At 36.1% G+C, this 13,465-nt stretch overlaps 1 protein-coding gene across 2 annotated transcripts in view; it reads left to right on the plus strand.

Annotated features, from left to right (window-relative positions):
• Window positions 1-13,465, plus strand: part of LOC149817754 (protein PAF1 homolog) — a 78,149-nt gene that overhangs the window by 47,467 nt on the left and 17,217 nt on the right. For both annotated transcript variants that reach the window (XR_016426980.1, XM_089984038.1), the window contains exons 8-9: window positions 129-215; window positions 377-445. Coding sequence is in view for 1 of the 2 variants with exons in the window: in XM_089984038.1 (XP_089840164.1) it covers window positions 129-215; window positions 377-445 (156 nt within the window). In the remaining variant the exon portion in view is untranslated. The remainder of the gene's footprint in view (window positions 1-128; window positions 216-376; window positions 446-13,465) is intronic.

Raw genomic sequence — 13,465 nt, forward strand, 5'->3', positions numbered from 1 at the left:
GTATTAAATCCAGTATTACTTTTCCCAAGTTGTTTCCATTGTTACTGCTGTTTTATTTAAGCATTCTTGCTATGTTTTACCTCATTTTTGATATCTCGTCTTAGTCATGTTCTTCATCACTTTCTCAGGCTGTCATGAAGAGTTTTGTAATCACTGGCTCAGACTCATCTAAACCAGAGAAGTTCTTGGCATATTTGGTTCCTGCTCCTGAAGAGGTATATTTTGTTTATTTCTCCAACTATGGGTGGTGATGTAGATGAAAACATGATTCATTGTGCTCTTAATGTTGCATTACATTTGATTTGTGTTTTACTTCTCAACTAGTATTCAAATTAATGTTGCTGATGGATACTTGGTCATTCCACTTTTATGGCAGCTTTCAAAGGACATGTTTGATGAAAATGAAGACATGACATACTCCTGGGTGAGAGAGTACCATTGGGATGTATGTATTAAATCTTGGCACCTTATTTACTATTGTGTGTGTGTGTGGGGGGGGGGGGGGCATGAGTGCATGTAGGTGGGTGGGCATGTGTGTGTGCTATCAAACTTAGAAAAGAAGCACACAAGAGAGATGAGATGAGAAGTCTTGAAAAAGTTTCATTAACTTGAGAAAATGAGTCCCTTCTTTTATATAAGAGACGACTCTCTCAATGCTATAATCTAAAAAGAAATATAAGACTAAACTACCCCTTAACAATAAGGTAATGTATAAAAGAATGTTTAATAACAAGGGTAGTACAAGATTGGTAAAACCAAGGTTATAAGTAGCGTATCTGTATCGGTCGGCCCAATAGTAACATCGTATTGTAAACGTATCATAAATTTTTAATAAAAACTTAAAAAATCCAAAAAACTCGGAAAAATTTAGTAGAAATTCTAAAAAAATCATATCACATGAAATAATGATGAATTTCACATAATACAACCATAAAATCACATATGAAATATTTATGTCTCTATGAGCCACATAAGACATCATCAAATATCAACTAATATTACATATCTTGCAATTAAGAACATACCACAAGACTCATACTTTCATATTACATAAACAAAAATATCTCACAAGAACAAGTTTTTTAATAAAAAGTGATACATCAATAATCATAATCATCTTCATCATTAATATCTTCTCCTCCTCCTCCTTCGACATCTAGATCATCTCCAAGATACATAGGGTCTTCATCATCTACCTCTTATGCTCCTTCCATGTTAGTCCACTAAATGTCCTCTTCATTCAAAAGAGTCCATGCTTCTTCTTCAATGGATGCATTCAATTCATCAAAATGTTTCAAACTGATGGGATCAAATTTCTCTTTGTGCTTCCTTGCTGATAACTTTTCAATTTGCCTAAAAAGGTGATATAAAAAAATTAAAATTAGTTGGGTTTTGAATAAAAATGATATAAACTTTATAATTTTATATACCTCTGCCTCAGTCGTAAGTTATAGCGAATGTAGACGAGGTCATTGAGCCTTTTGATATTCAATCTATTTCTTCTTTTGGTATGGATTTGCTCAAAGACACTCCAGTTTCTCTCGCATCCACTTGCACTACATGTTTGACTAAAAATGCGAATGACAAAAGCTCTTAAATTTGGAACATCACTTTCAAACCTAGCCCCACTACATGTCTGAAAAAAACAAGAAAATTTGAAATCAATAAGACAATAACATATACAATTATATAAAACATCATAACTAAATAACAAATTAACAAATTGAAACTAAAATTGAAATAGACAAAATAAGTTACTTGGACGCATCGTGACACGGTTTCACACTACTGCAAGTCTCCTTATATCATATAATGCATTATCATAAGTTTTCATTTCCTCTTGAATGTTATAATCAAGGTTCAACCTTTAGATGCCATCCAATAGTCCGTTGTTGACTTTTTTATCCATTTTAAACATAAGGGAGTATCTAAATGCAGAATTTAAATAATATGCTGCAACATGAAGAGGTTGATGAAGTTGCCCAGTCTACCTATGATCAATGATGTTCTATATAGGTATGTACAAATTTTTTTCTCCTTCAAACTATTTCTAATGACCTCTTTTACCTTATCCATGGCTTCACAGAGATAACCCATAGTTAGTCTGTTTTCACTGTCAACCAATCAAAGCACCTTCACCAAAGGTATAGTTATTTTCAATAACTTGATGCATGAATCTCAGAATTCACTTCTGAATACAATATCTACAATTTCTGTGAGCTTTCTTTTTTGTGCATAGGGATATGCATTCCACTCATTTGATGAAAACATTATTTTAGTACAACTCTATTCTTTACTAGAATTTGCATTGTCAAAAAATTTGTAGTAAATCTAGTAACTGCACTACAAATCAACTCAGCGTCACCAATATACTTTCTTATTAGACTAAGAATCTATGCATGATTGTAAATAAATTTAGTAATTTCTTGGCAACATTCAATTGTCTGATGTACCTCATCTATGCTGCTGATGTCTTCAAGCACGAGGTCTATGCAATAGGCAACACACGGGGTCCAAAATAATGACCCAATTCTTTTTGCTAATTCTTTATCTGTTGTCCTATAATTTGTTGCATTATCAATAATGAACTGTATAATGTTTTGAGGTTGAACCTCTTCTACAACCTGACAAAAAATCCTCAACATTACATCTGTTGTCTTGGGCGTATCAAACAAATCAATTGATTTAAAAAACATGGTTTCTGTGGAGAAATAGACAAGAAAATTTATCTAGGTCCTTGACTTGCTATCTGTCCACCCATTTACCATGATGCTACACTTGGTTTCTCTTCGTTACTGCCTCATCTCATCACAATACACCTTCACTTCTTTCACATTAGCATCTAAAACTTTTCCTCTCAAAGCATGATATGAGGGTATTTTATATCTAGGCTTGATACTGGTCATGACATTTGCCATGACTTGAAAATGAAAAGAATTTGCCTCATTGAAAGAAATGCAAACATCATAGAACCATCTCTCAACTGTGACATCCGCTTGCTCGACTAAATGCTGAGGAGTCATAGGAGTATAAATGTCGGACTATGCCCCAGGGGTAGTCATAGGAGGGAAAAAGCTCCTAATAGAGCATCTAGCTCTACCTCTTGGTCCTCCTCTCGAAGAACTCCCTCCTCCTTTCTCCTCTTCTTTTTGTGCCCACGGCAGCAACCGTGATACTACTACTAGCATCAACCACACATTTTCTCTTCGCTTTCGAACTTCCTACTTCTGATCCTATGCTATGGGCTGTAGAATCAGTAGGGAGCTAATCTTTGTAATACATAACCTCTCAAGACTCTGCATACCCCATTTCTGCCATATTCATCTATCCTTGTATTTTTCCTCTCATATCAAGTAATTGCTGGCATTGCCATTTTATGGCATCCGACATTTTCCCAGGCATGCACATTATGATGTGTCCCAGTCAGTGTTGTGAAAAGCGTTGAGGCATAGCGAGGCGCTCCACCAAAAACCGAGGCGAGGTGTAAGCCTCGAGCCGTAAAGCGTAAGCCTTAATTTTTTTAGAAAAATTTAAAAAAATTATAAAAACATATCTAAAAATATAAATAAATAAAGAAATGCTTTATTGATGAAATACCAACCAATAAGAAATAGAAAATCTCAAATAAGTACTAAAAAATATGAGATTAACATATAAAAGTAACTAAAAACTGATTATATAACTGAAAAATATATGAGATTAACCGAAAAAGTTAAAATTTACTAAGAAACTGATTACATAATTGAAATAACTGAAAAATATATGAGATTAACCTACAAAAGTTAAAATATATGAGATTATTCTAAAAAATGTGAGATTAACATATAAAAGTAACTAAAAACTGATTACATAACTGGAAAATATACGAGATTAACAAAAAAAGTTAAAATTTACTAAGAAACTGATTACATAACTGAAGTAACTAGAAAATATATGAGACTAACCTACAAAAGTTAAAATATATGAGATTATTCTAAAAAATGTGAGATTAACATATAAGAGTAACTAAAAACTGATTACATAACTGAAAAATATATGAGATTAACCAACAAAAGATAAAATATACTAAGAAACCGATTACATAACTGGAAAATATATGAGATTAACCAGCAAAAGTTAAAAAATATGAGATTAACATATAAAAGTAACTAAAAACTGATTACATAACTGGAAAATATATGAGATTAACAAAAAAAAGTTAAAATATACTAAGAAAATGATTACATAACTGAAATAACTGAAAAATATATAAGATTAACCTACAAAAGTTAAAATATATGAGATTATTCTAAAAAATGTGAGATTAACTTATAAAGGTAACTAAAAACTGATTACATAACTGAAAAATATATGAGATTAACCTATAAAAGTTAAAATATACTAAGAAACTGATTACATAACTGAAATAACTGAAAATATATGAGATTAACCTACAAAAGTTAAAATATATGAGATTATTCTAAAAAATATGAGATTAACATATAAAATTAACTAAAAAACTGATCACATAACTGAAAAACATGAGATTAACCAACAAAAGTTAAAATATATTAAGAAACTAATTACATGACTGAAATAACTGAAAAATATACGAGATTAACCAACAAAATTTAAAATATAGTAATATACTAATAAACTTATTACATAATTGAAATAACTGAAAAATATATGAGATTAATCTACAAAAAATTTGTTGATTATGTCTCAGAAATCTTGTTGTAAAAAAAAAATTTTTTTTTGCGCCTCAGGCTTGCGCCTTGAGGCCCAAAAGGCCACACCTCAAGGCGAGGCATGTCTTTTGCGCCTCAAGGCACATTTCTGATAACACTGGTCCCAGTTAAATGATGCTTCAACCGAGTGATACTACCCGAAAAACTATTTTGGAAATAGTTGCATTTGATTTTTAATCGGTTTCCACTCGTTGCTTGAGTGCACCATTGCCATGTTGGATCTTTCGATGCCATATTCCCCCCAAAAGGGCCAAAACACTCAATAACAAGCAAAAAACAAGGATTTTTTTACCTTAACCCACTTCCTTGAGTGAAAAATGGGTGAAATTGCATTTTTACTTGAGAAAATTACAAAACCTCTCTCCCTTGTGTACAAATCGACCCCAAATAGATCTCACGAAACCTAGGGTGCATGGGTTCTCTTCTAATAACCTCTAGACATATGGAGAACTCGGCCCTCAAGCGGCCTCTTAAACCCAAATTGAAAAAATAGACTTTTGGGTCTTTTTAAGTGTGCCAGACCCGTATCGTACAATACAGGTTGATACATGGGTGCATCGTGCGATACACCCAATATGGGTACGATACACACTCGTATTACAATACAAATGTGTAGCGTATATTAAACCCAAAAGCAATGATACATATCGTACCATATCGTATGATACAACACGATACAAACAACTTTGGGTAAAACACCTATATTAGATAAGTCTCAACACTCCCTTTTAAACTTGGAATGATGTAACAAAAGTTTGGAAAGGAAAAATTGAAATGCAAATGAGAAAATCTTTTTGTAAAGACATATATAATCTGATTCTTTGAGTTCATATACTCTAAAGCAATAACTCCATCTTTATAAGCCCTCCTTTTATAATGACAATCTATTTAAACTTGTTTGGTTTGCTTATGAAATTCCAGATTCTTTGCAATATGAATAGCACTCATATTATCACAATATAACTGAGTCTTGTTTACGCTGGAGATTCTGAACTCATCCAATAACCATCGTATTTAAATAATCTCAATAGTGACTTGAGCCATAACTCTTTATTTTGCTTCTTCTATGAATAAAACAACCATCTGGTTCTTGCTTTTCCATGAAATCAGGGAGCTTTCAAGAAAAATACAAAAGGCAGTGGTGAAGATCCTATCCCGAATAGAGCCTCCAAAATCAGCATCACAAAAGGCTCTTAACACTTTGTTAGATGTGGATAAGAAGAACATTCCATAGTGCATTGTGTTTCTTACATACTTGATGATCCCGAGTACTGCGACTAAGTGAACTGTCTTGGGCGCACTCATAAATTGACTGACTACATGGACTGCATAGGTAATATCCGGCTTGGATATGGTCAAGTATATGAGACTTCCAACTAATTGTCTCTATACTACAAGATCTTCTAACTCAACACCATATGAGACTCTCATCTTTAAATTTGCTTCAATGGGAGAATTGACTCTTTTTGAGTCATCTACCAGTCTTGCCTTTACCACCAAATTTGTAGCATACTTATGTTGAGACAAGTACAATCCCCTTGGTGTGTATGCGATCTCTAGCTCAAGAAAATATTTCCAACGCCCCAAGTCTTTCATCTTAAACATGCTGACCAACTTCTTCTTGGTCTTCTTAACTCTTTCCATGTTATCTCCCGTGAGTATCATATCATCTTCATAAAGAAGTAATATGCATTTCTCAGGCACGAAAAAAAACACAAACAAAGCATAGCCATAATGATTATGCTCAAAACCAAGTGATTTCACTATTGAACTAAACTTCTCAAACCAGGCTTGCGATGCTTGTTTGAGTCCATATAACGTTCTGCTAAGGTTATTGTAGAAGGAAGATGCGATGCACAACCACCTGGAGAGAGAGAGAGAGAGAGAGAGAGAGAGAGAGAGAGAGAGAGAGAGAGAGAGAGAATCGGCTGCATAATAGAAAACTCGTTAACCTTAATTATTAGGACTTCTCTCTATGTTAAATAGAGAGAGGCTAAAAAGAATAATTACATCTAAGCCCATTATGAAAACAAAATTTCAAATAGCCTCTAATATAAAAAGACTTAAACTTAAAACCACCTATTCTCAACACCCCCCCTCAAGCTGGAGCATAGATATCAATCATGCTCAGCTTGTCACAACATTTTGAGAAATTTGGTCTACTCAAGAGGCTTTGTGAACATATCTGCAACTTGGTCTTCCGACTTTAGATATTTGGTAGTGATATGACCAGCTTGAACCATATCTCTTACATAGTGGCAATCAACCTCAATGTGCTTTGTTCTCTCATGAAATACATGATTGTTCGATATATATGTTGCAGCTTTGTTATCGCACATCATGGTCATGAGGGAGGAAACCTTCACCTGAAGATCATGAAGAACAGTACGAACCCACATCAATTCAACAGTTCTTTGGGCCATAGCCCGATATTCTGATTCTGCACAAGACCTAGAAACCACATTTTGTTTCTTACTTCTCCAAGAAATCAAGTTGTCTCCCAAAAACACACAGAATCCTGTGGTAGATTTTGTATTTACTACAGATCCAGCATAGTCAGTATCAGAATGGGCCACTATCTCCAGAGTTCCACCTTTCCTGAACAATAACCCCTTTGCAGGAGAAGATTTTAGATATCTGAGAATCATTATGGCTGCATTCCAGTGTACCTAAGTTGATTTATCCATAAACTGACTAACTTTGCTTACTGCTAAAGCAATATTCGGCCTGGTCACAGTTACATATAATAGCTTCCCTACTAGGGAGCGATAACTTTTGCTATGAACTGGTTTTGATCCTTCCTCCCAACATTCCCGTTTCCTTTAATAAGTCAAGAACATACTTTCGTTGAGACAAAACCATTCCTTCACGGCTCCTAGCAACTTCTATACCCAGGAAATATCTAAGTGAACCAAGGTCTTTTGTAACAAAGTGCTTTTGAAGATGAGCCTTTGTGTTTTCAATATCTTTCACATTGTCTCCTGTAAGGATGATGTCATCCACATATACCACCATAACAACTATGCTTGAGTTAGTTTTCTTGATAAATAGAGTATGATCTGCCGCTGCTGACCTATTAAAGCCAAAGCATGACATCACTTCAAACAACTTTTGAAACCATGCATGAGGACTCTGTTTCAAGCCATAAATTTCCTTTCTCAATCTACACACCTTCTGACACTCCCCCTCAACCTCGAAACTTGGAGGTTGTTGCATGTAAACGGTCTCAGATAGATCCCCATATAGAAATGCATTTTTCACATCTAATTGGCACACGCTCCAACCATGCTGAACAGCAACTGAGAGAACAAGACGAATGGTACCCATCTGTGCAACAGGAGAAAAGGTTTCAAAGAAGTCAATACCATATGTCTGAGTATAGCCTTTCACTACTAATCTGGCCTTATACCTTTCAATAGAACCATCAGATTTGTACTTTATTGTATATACCCATTTACATCCAACAATGTCAGCATCTGTTGGGGAATCAACTAGATCCCATGTATGCGATTATCAAGCTCTGCCTGTTGATAGTTCAGAGGAATAGTTTCAGCAGATAAGGCTGAAATAAAAGACTTCATCTAATTTCCAATTCTGGCATCGGAGAAAAAATGAGATATGGGATATAAAGTACATTGTCGTGTCCCCTTTCGTAGAGCAATAGGCTTGTTATCATCATCATGAAGATCACTATTGTCAGTAGAACTTACCTCAGGAGAAGAAGAAGATGAAGGCTCTTGCAGAGGTCGAGCTCTACGCACATATACCAATGGAGGATTATTAAATCTGGAAGAGGATGAAGTTTGGTTCGGTAATGAGGGCACAAATTCCAAAGGAAAAGGAGGTATAGGTAATGGAAAAGACTCAGTTGGATCAACCTGCAGCGGGGAACCGGTACTGGAGTAATATGGAGTGGATTCCAAGAAAGATACATCCGCGTTGACATACTCTTGGCGAGAAATAGGATCATAACATCGATATCCCTTTTGATTTTTGGGATAACCTATAAATATGCATTTTGTAGTTTGAGCAACTAATTTATCACGCTCAGGGCCAAGTTTGTGTACAAAACAAACACATCCAAATATTTTTGGTGAGAAAGAAAAGAGTGGGGCATTAGGTTTTAAGATATGTAATGGAATTTGATCACCCACAGAAGACGAAGACATGCAGTTGATCAGATAGCAAGCAGTGGTAATCGCATCACCCCAGTATAACACAGGAACATTGGAATGAATCATAATGGTCCTGGCAACATCAAGCAGGTGCCGATGTTTTCGCTCAACCAACCCATTTTATTGAGATGAATAGGCACAGGAAGTTTGGGGTTGGATGCCATGATCTTGGTAAAATTGTAATAGACCTTTTGATTTAAACTCGAGACCATTATCAGTGCGAACAATCTTGACAATAGATTCAAACTGAGTTTTTATTTCAAGAATTAAAGATTTGATAATACTTGGAACTTCAGATCGTTCTTTTATTAAAAACACCCATGACAACTTAGAGAAATCATCAACAATAACAAGATAGTAACGACACTGAGTCCTAGTAGGAATCTTACTAGGACCCCATACATCTGCATGAAGAAGTTCAAAAACTTTATTACTGGACTGACTCTGACTCGAAGGGAATGAACTTCGATGATGCTTTCTCAACTGACATGCTTCACACTGAAATGATGTGGTGAAAGGAATTTGAGGAAAGACCGAACAGAGCTTTGACAATGAAGGATGACCAAGACGACGATGCCACTGAACAAGACTGAATGAGTGTTCCACTGCAGCATGAACATTACCCATTGGATGTAGGTAGTAAACTCCATTTTCTTCATAGCCTCCACCAATCTTCTTCCCGTCAGCAAATCTTGAAAATGACAACCCATCAGATCAAATATTACTCTACAGTTTTGTTCTCTTATAAGACAACTAACAGAGAGTAAACTTTGAAGAAAGTTTGGAGCATGAAGAACATTTTGCAATTGTAATGAGGAGGATATAGAAATATTTTCCTAACCAACAACCGGGGAGGAACTCCCATCGACTAATGAGACTCCTCGATGAGCATTAATATCCTTTATATCTGAAAAAACAAGTGAGTTTCCACACAAATGTCGGGATGCACCAGAGTCAATAATCCACTTACTGTCAGTCGGATGAAGATGATTGCCGGTTGAATAGGCAACACTAGCTACAGGAGGTGTGGAACTCAAAGGACGAAGAGCTATCAACTCATCATATTCAGCACGATTGGGGGTGATACTACAGTCACTTGCAGAGATATTATCCTGTACATTTGTTGCATCGACAATAGTAACATTTGCTTTAGGAGCATATGACTTTGATGAAGAAGAGGTTGGCCGACCATGCTTATCCCAACAACGATCTTCTAAATGTCCATATTTTCCACAGAATATACATTGAAGCTTTCCTTTGCCTCCCATACCACGTCCACGACCTCGTCCTCTGATATTCTGAATATTTCCACGCCCATAACCAAATGAGACAACAAGAGCAGATGACTGAGTCACAGGCTGAGATTGTGGAAGAGAGATCGCAAGTCTACTGAGACGATTATATATGCATCAACAAGAGTAGGAACATCTGATCCAGTCAACATTTGAACTTTTTCAACAGAAAATTCTGAAGAGAGACCTATAAGAAAGTGAGCAACCATGGTTTGTTCTTGATGATCCTTTTGCTTCGAGCAACAAAGAGGCCTGTGAGCATTAAGTCTTTCAAACGCAGCTTTGACAGAGGCATAGTACTGGGCCAAGGTCTGATCTCCCTGCTGCAAATTATATATCTCCTATTCGACTTGCAGGATACGACTCACATTAGTTTCTTGTGAGTATGTATCACGAAGATTGTCCCACATCAGTTTGGCTGTATTATAGTAGATCAATCCATCTGCAATATGGGGTTCGACACTATTCATGATCCATGACATAACGATGTCATTATCTTCATCTCAAGTAACATATTTTCCCAATTTTTCAGTGGGTTCGTATTCCAACAAAATATGTTTTCGACGATGTCCAGATACCGACATTATAAAAGTTTTGGACCACCTGGCATAGTTGGTTTCATTCAAACCTTACGGAAGAGCCGTACGAGAAGGGGTTGGCAAAAGCCTTATACTCCCCAATATGTTCCATTTTAGAATCACATTTTGAAGTTTCAGCCATACTGAAGATGTAATTCAATTTAAAAAAAAGATTACCTCACTTGAACAACAAGTGCTCAAGAAGAATTTTCCAACACAGCAGGGAATCACGCCTGCTGTTTTCACGACAGAAGGATAACTTAAACTAACATGCTTCTTTCAAAGCACGAAAGAAAAAAAACTCGACACAGCAGGGAATCACGACCGCTGAAATCCATATTCTGAAATAAACCAACCAACTAAAGTCCAGGAATCACGACCATTGCTGCGCCCAAACACATCATGACCAACGATAATATGCAGGCGAAAAAAAAATAATCACGACACCTGCTGCTCTCCAAACATATAAGGCACGACAGCCAATAAGTCTTCAGGGCACAGTTAAACAAATCAATCATGTCTCGATCACACACAACAATACATTAAATGAACCTTGATCACACGCAATCAGTACATGAAATAAAATTTCAGCTGCTCCCAAACAGCAGGAACACAACTCGGCAACAAACAAAAAATCACGTCACGGCAGGAACAAAACTCGGCAACAAAAGATCACGGCAGGAAATTCAGGAAATCACGGCAGGGGATTGATACCAAGAACACAACTCGGCAACAACAAAAAAATCACGTCACGACAGGAACAGAACTCGGCAACAAAAGATCACGGCAGGAAATCCAGGAAATCATGGCAGGGGATCACGACAGAGGAAAAAAAAACTCCAAACTGAGGAGCTCAAGGGTTACGACTCCACATCTGCGCCTTAGATCTGACGACAGATCTGGGTAACATCCCATATCTGTTATCAGATCTTCCACAACAAACAACAACAAACCTGATTTTAAGTGTTTTTTTTCGTTGGTGAAGATCAATTCCTGTTGATTACACTCCCGAGATCGAGGGCTCTGATACCATGTAGAAGGAAGCTGCGATGCACAACCACCTGTGTAGAGAGAGAGAGAGAGAGAGAGAGAGAGAGAGAGAGAGAGAGAGAGAGAGAGAGAGAATCGGCTGCACAATACAAAACTCGTTAACTTCAATTATTAGGGCTTCTCTTTGTGTTAAATAGAGAGAGGCTAAAAAGAATAATTACATCTAAGCCCATTATGAAAACAAAATTTCAAATAGCCTCTAATATAAAAAGACTTAAACTTAAAACCACCTATTCTCAACGGTTATAAACCTTACCTTCTGGATCTGAATATCCTTGTGGCAGTTTCATATGCACTTCCTTTTTAAGGTCTCCATTCAAGAAGGCATTCTTAACATCTAATTGTCATAGATTTCATTGTTGTACTGCAACCACAACAAGTAATGTATGAATAGTTGTCATATGAGCTACAAGAGCGAATGTTTCAACAAAATCAATTCCAAACCACTCACGGTAGCCCTTAGCTACTAATCTTGTTTTATATCTCTCAACTGACCCATTTTCCTTGGTCTTTATCTTATAAACCCACTTACTCCCAGCAATAATTATTTTCTGGTAGAGGTTCTATCAATTCCCATGCCTGCATCCTCTCAATTGCACTTATTTCTTCAGCCATACCTCTTTTCCACTCCTCTTTTTCTGCTACCTCTACATAAGACTCAGACTCAACATAAGAATGGATTAATGCTAAAAATGCACGATGTTGAGAGGAGAAAGACTCATAGAATACAAAACGAGAAGGAAGAATCGAAGTTCTAGAGCTTCTACGTACTTGAGGAGGATTGGGAAAGAAAGATGATAACTCAGATAAAGACTCTACATTTTGGTGGTCGGATTCAGTTGACGAAGGAATGTGGTTAGAATTGGCTTCTTCTCTTCTATCTAGCTCTATCCCCACTTGATCTAAGAAAGGGATTTCAACCACATTTTCATGTTCTCTTTAGTACGTTTGTCCAAAATGACTATCTCTAGTATGAACTTGCTCCCTTTAAATCTCCATCATTTTGTTCACACCTTTCTTTTCACCAAAATGAACTAAGAAAGACAAGTCAAATTCATTTCTTGTCTTTTCTCCATGATGGCTGAAATTTAACATATCCTCATGAAAGACGTGTTGGGATACCCGAATCCTCTTTCCAACAGACCTTTTGACCATTAGCAAAACTAAAAAAACAACACTTAATAGTTTTAACCGATAACTTATCTCTATATCTATCAGGTAATAAAACAAAAATATGCATCGAAATACTCTCATCAAATCATAATTTTGAGTTTGTCTATACAATTTTTGAAAGGGAGATATGCCCTTAAGCACACTTGAGGGCATACGATTTATCTGATAAATACTCAGTTGAACTGTATCTGCCCAAAATACTTTGGGCACTTCATCCCCCAAAAGAAGAGCTCTTGTTGTTTTTAGGATATATCTATTCTTTCTTTCAACCACTTCATTTTTCTCAGGAGTGTAGGGGCATGATCTTTAATGAACTACACCTTTCTCCTGCAGGCTGTAGGAACTTTTCAAACAAACAACTGATATATTCACCACCAGAGTCAGTTTGAAGTGTCTTAATCTTAGTTTCAAACTGATTTTGATTCTCAATAATAACACAAAATCTCTTAAAGATTTTAAGTTCACTT

The sequence above is a fragment of the Nuphar pumila genome, chromosome 13 (assembly GCF_984573655.1).
Source record: "Nuphar pumila chromosome 13, dmNupPumi1.hap1.1, whole genome shotgun sequence".
Classification (NCBI taxonomy): domain Eukaryota; kingdom Viridiplantae; phylum Streptophyta; class Magnoliopsida; order Nymphaeales; family Nymphaeaceae; genus Nuphar; species Nuphar pumila.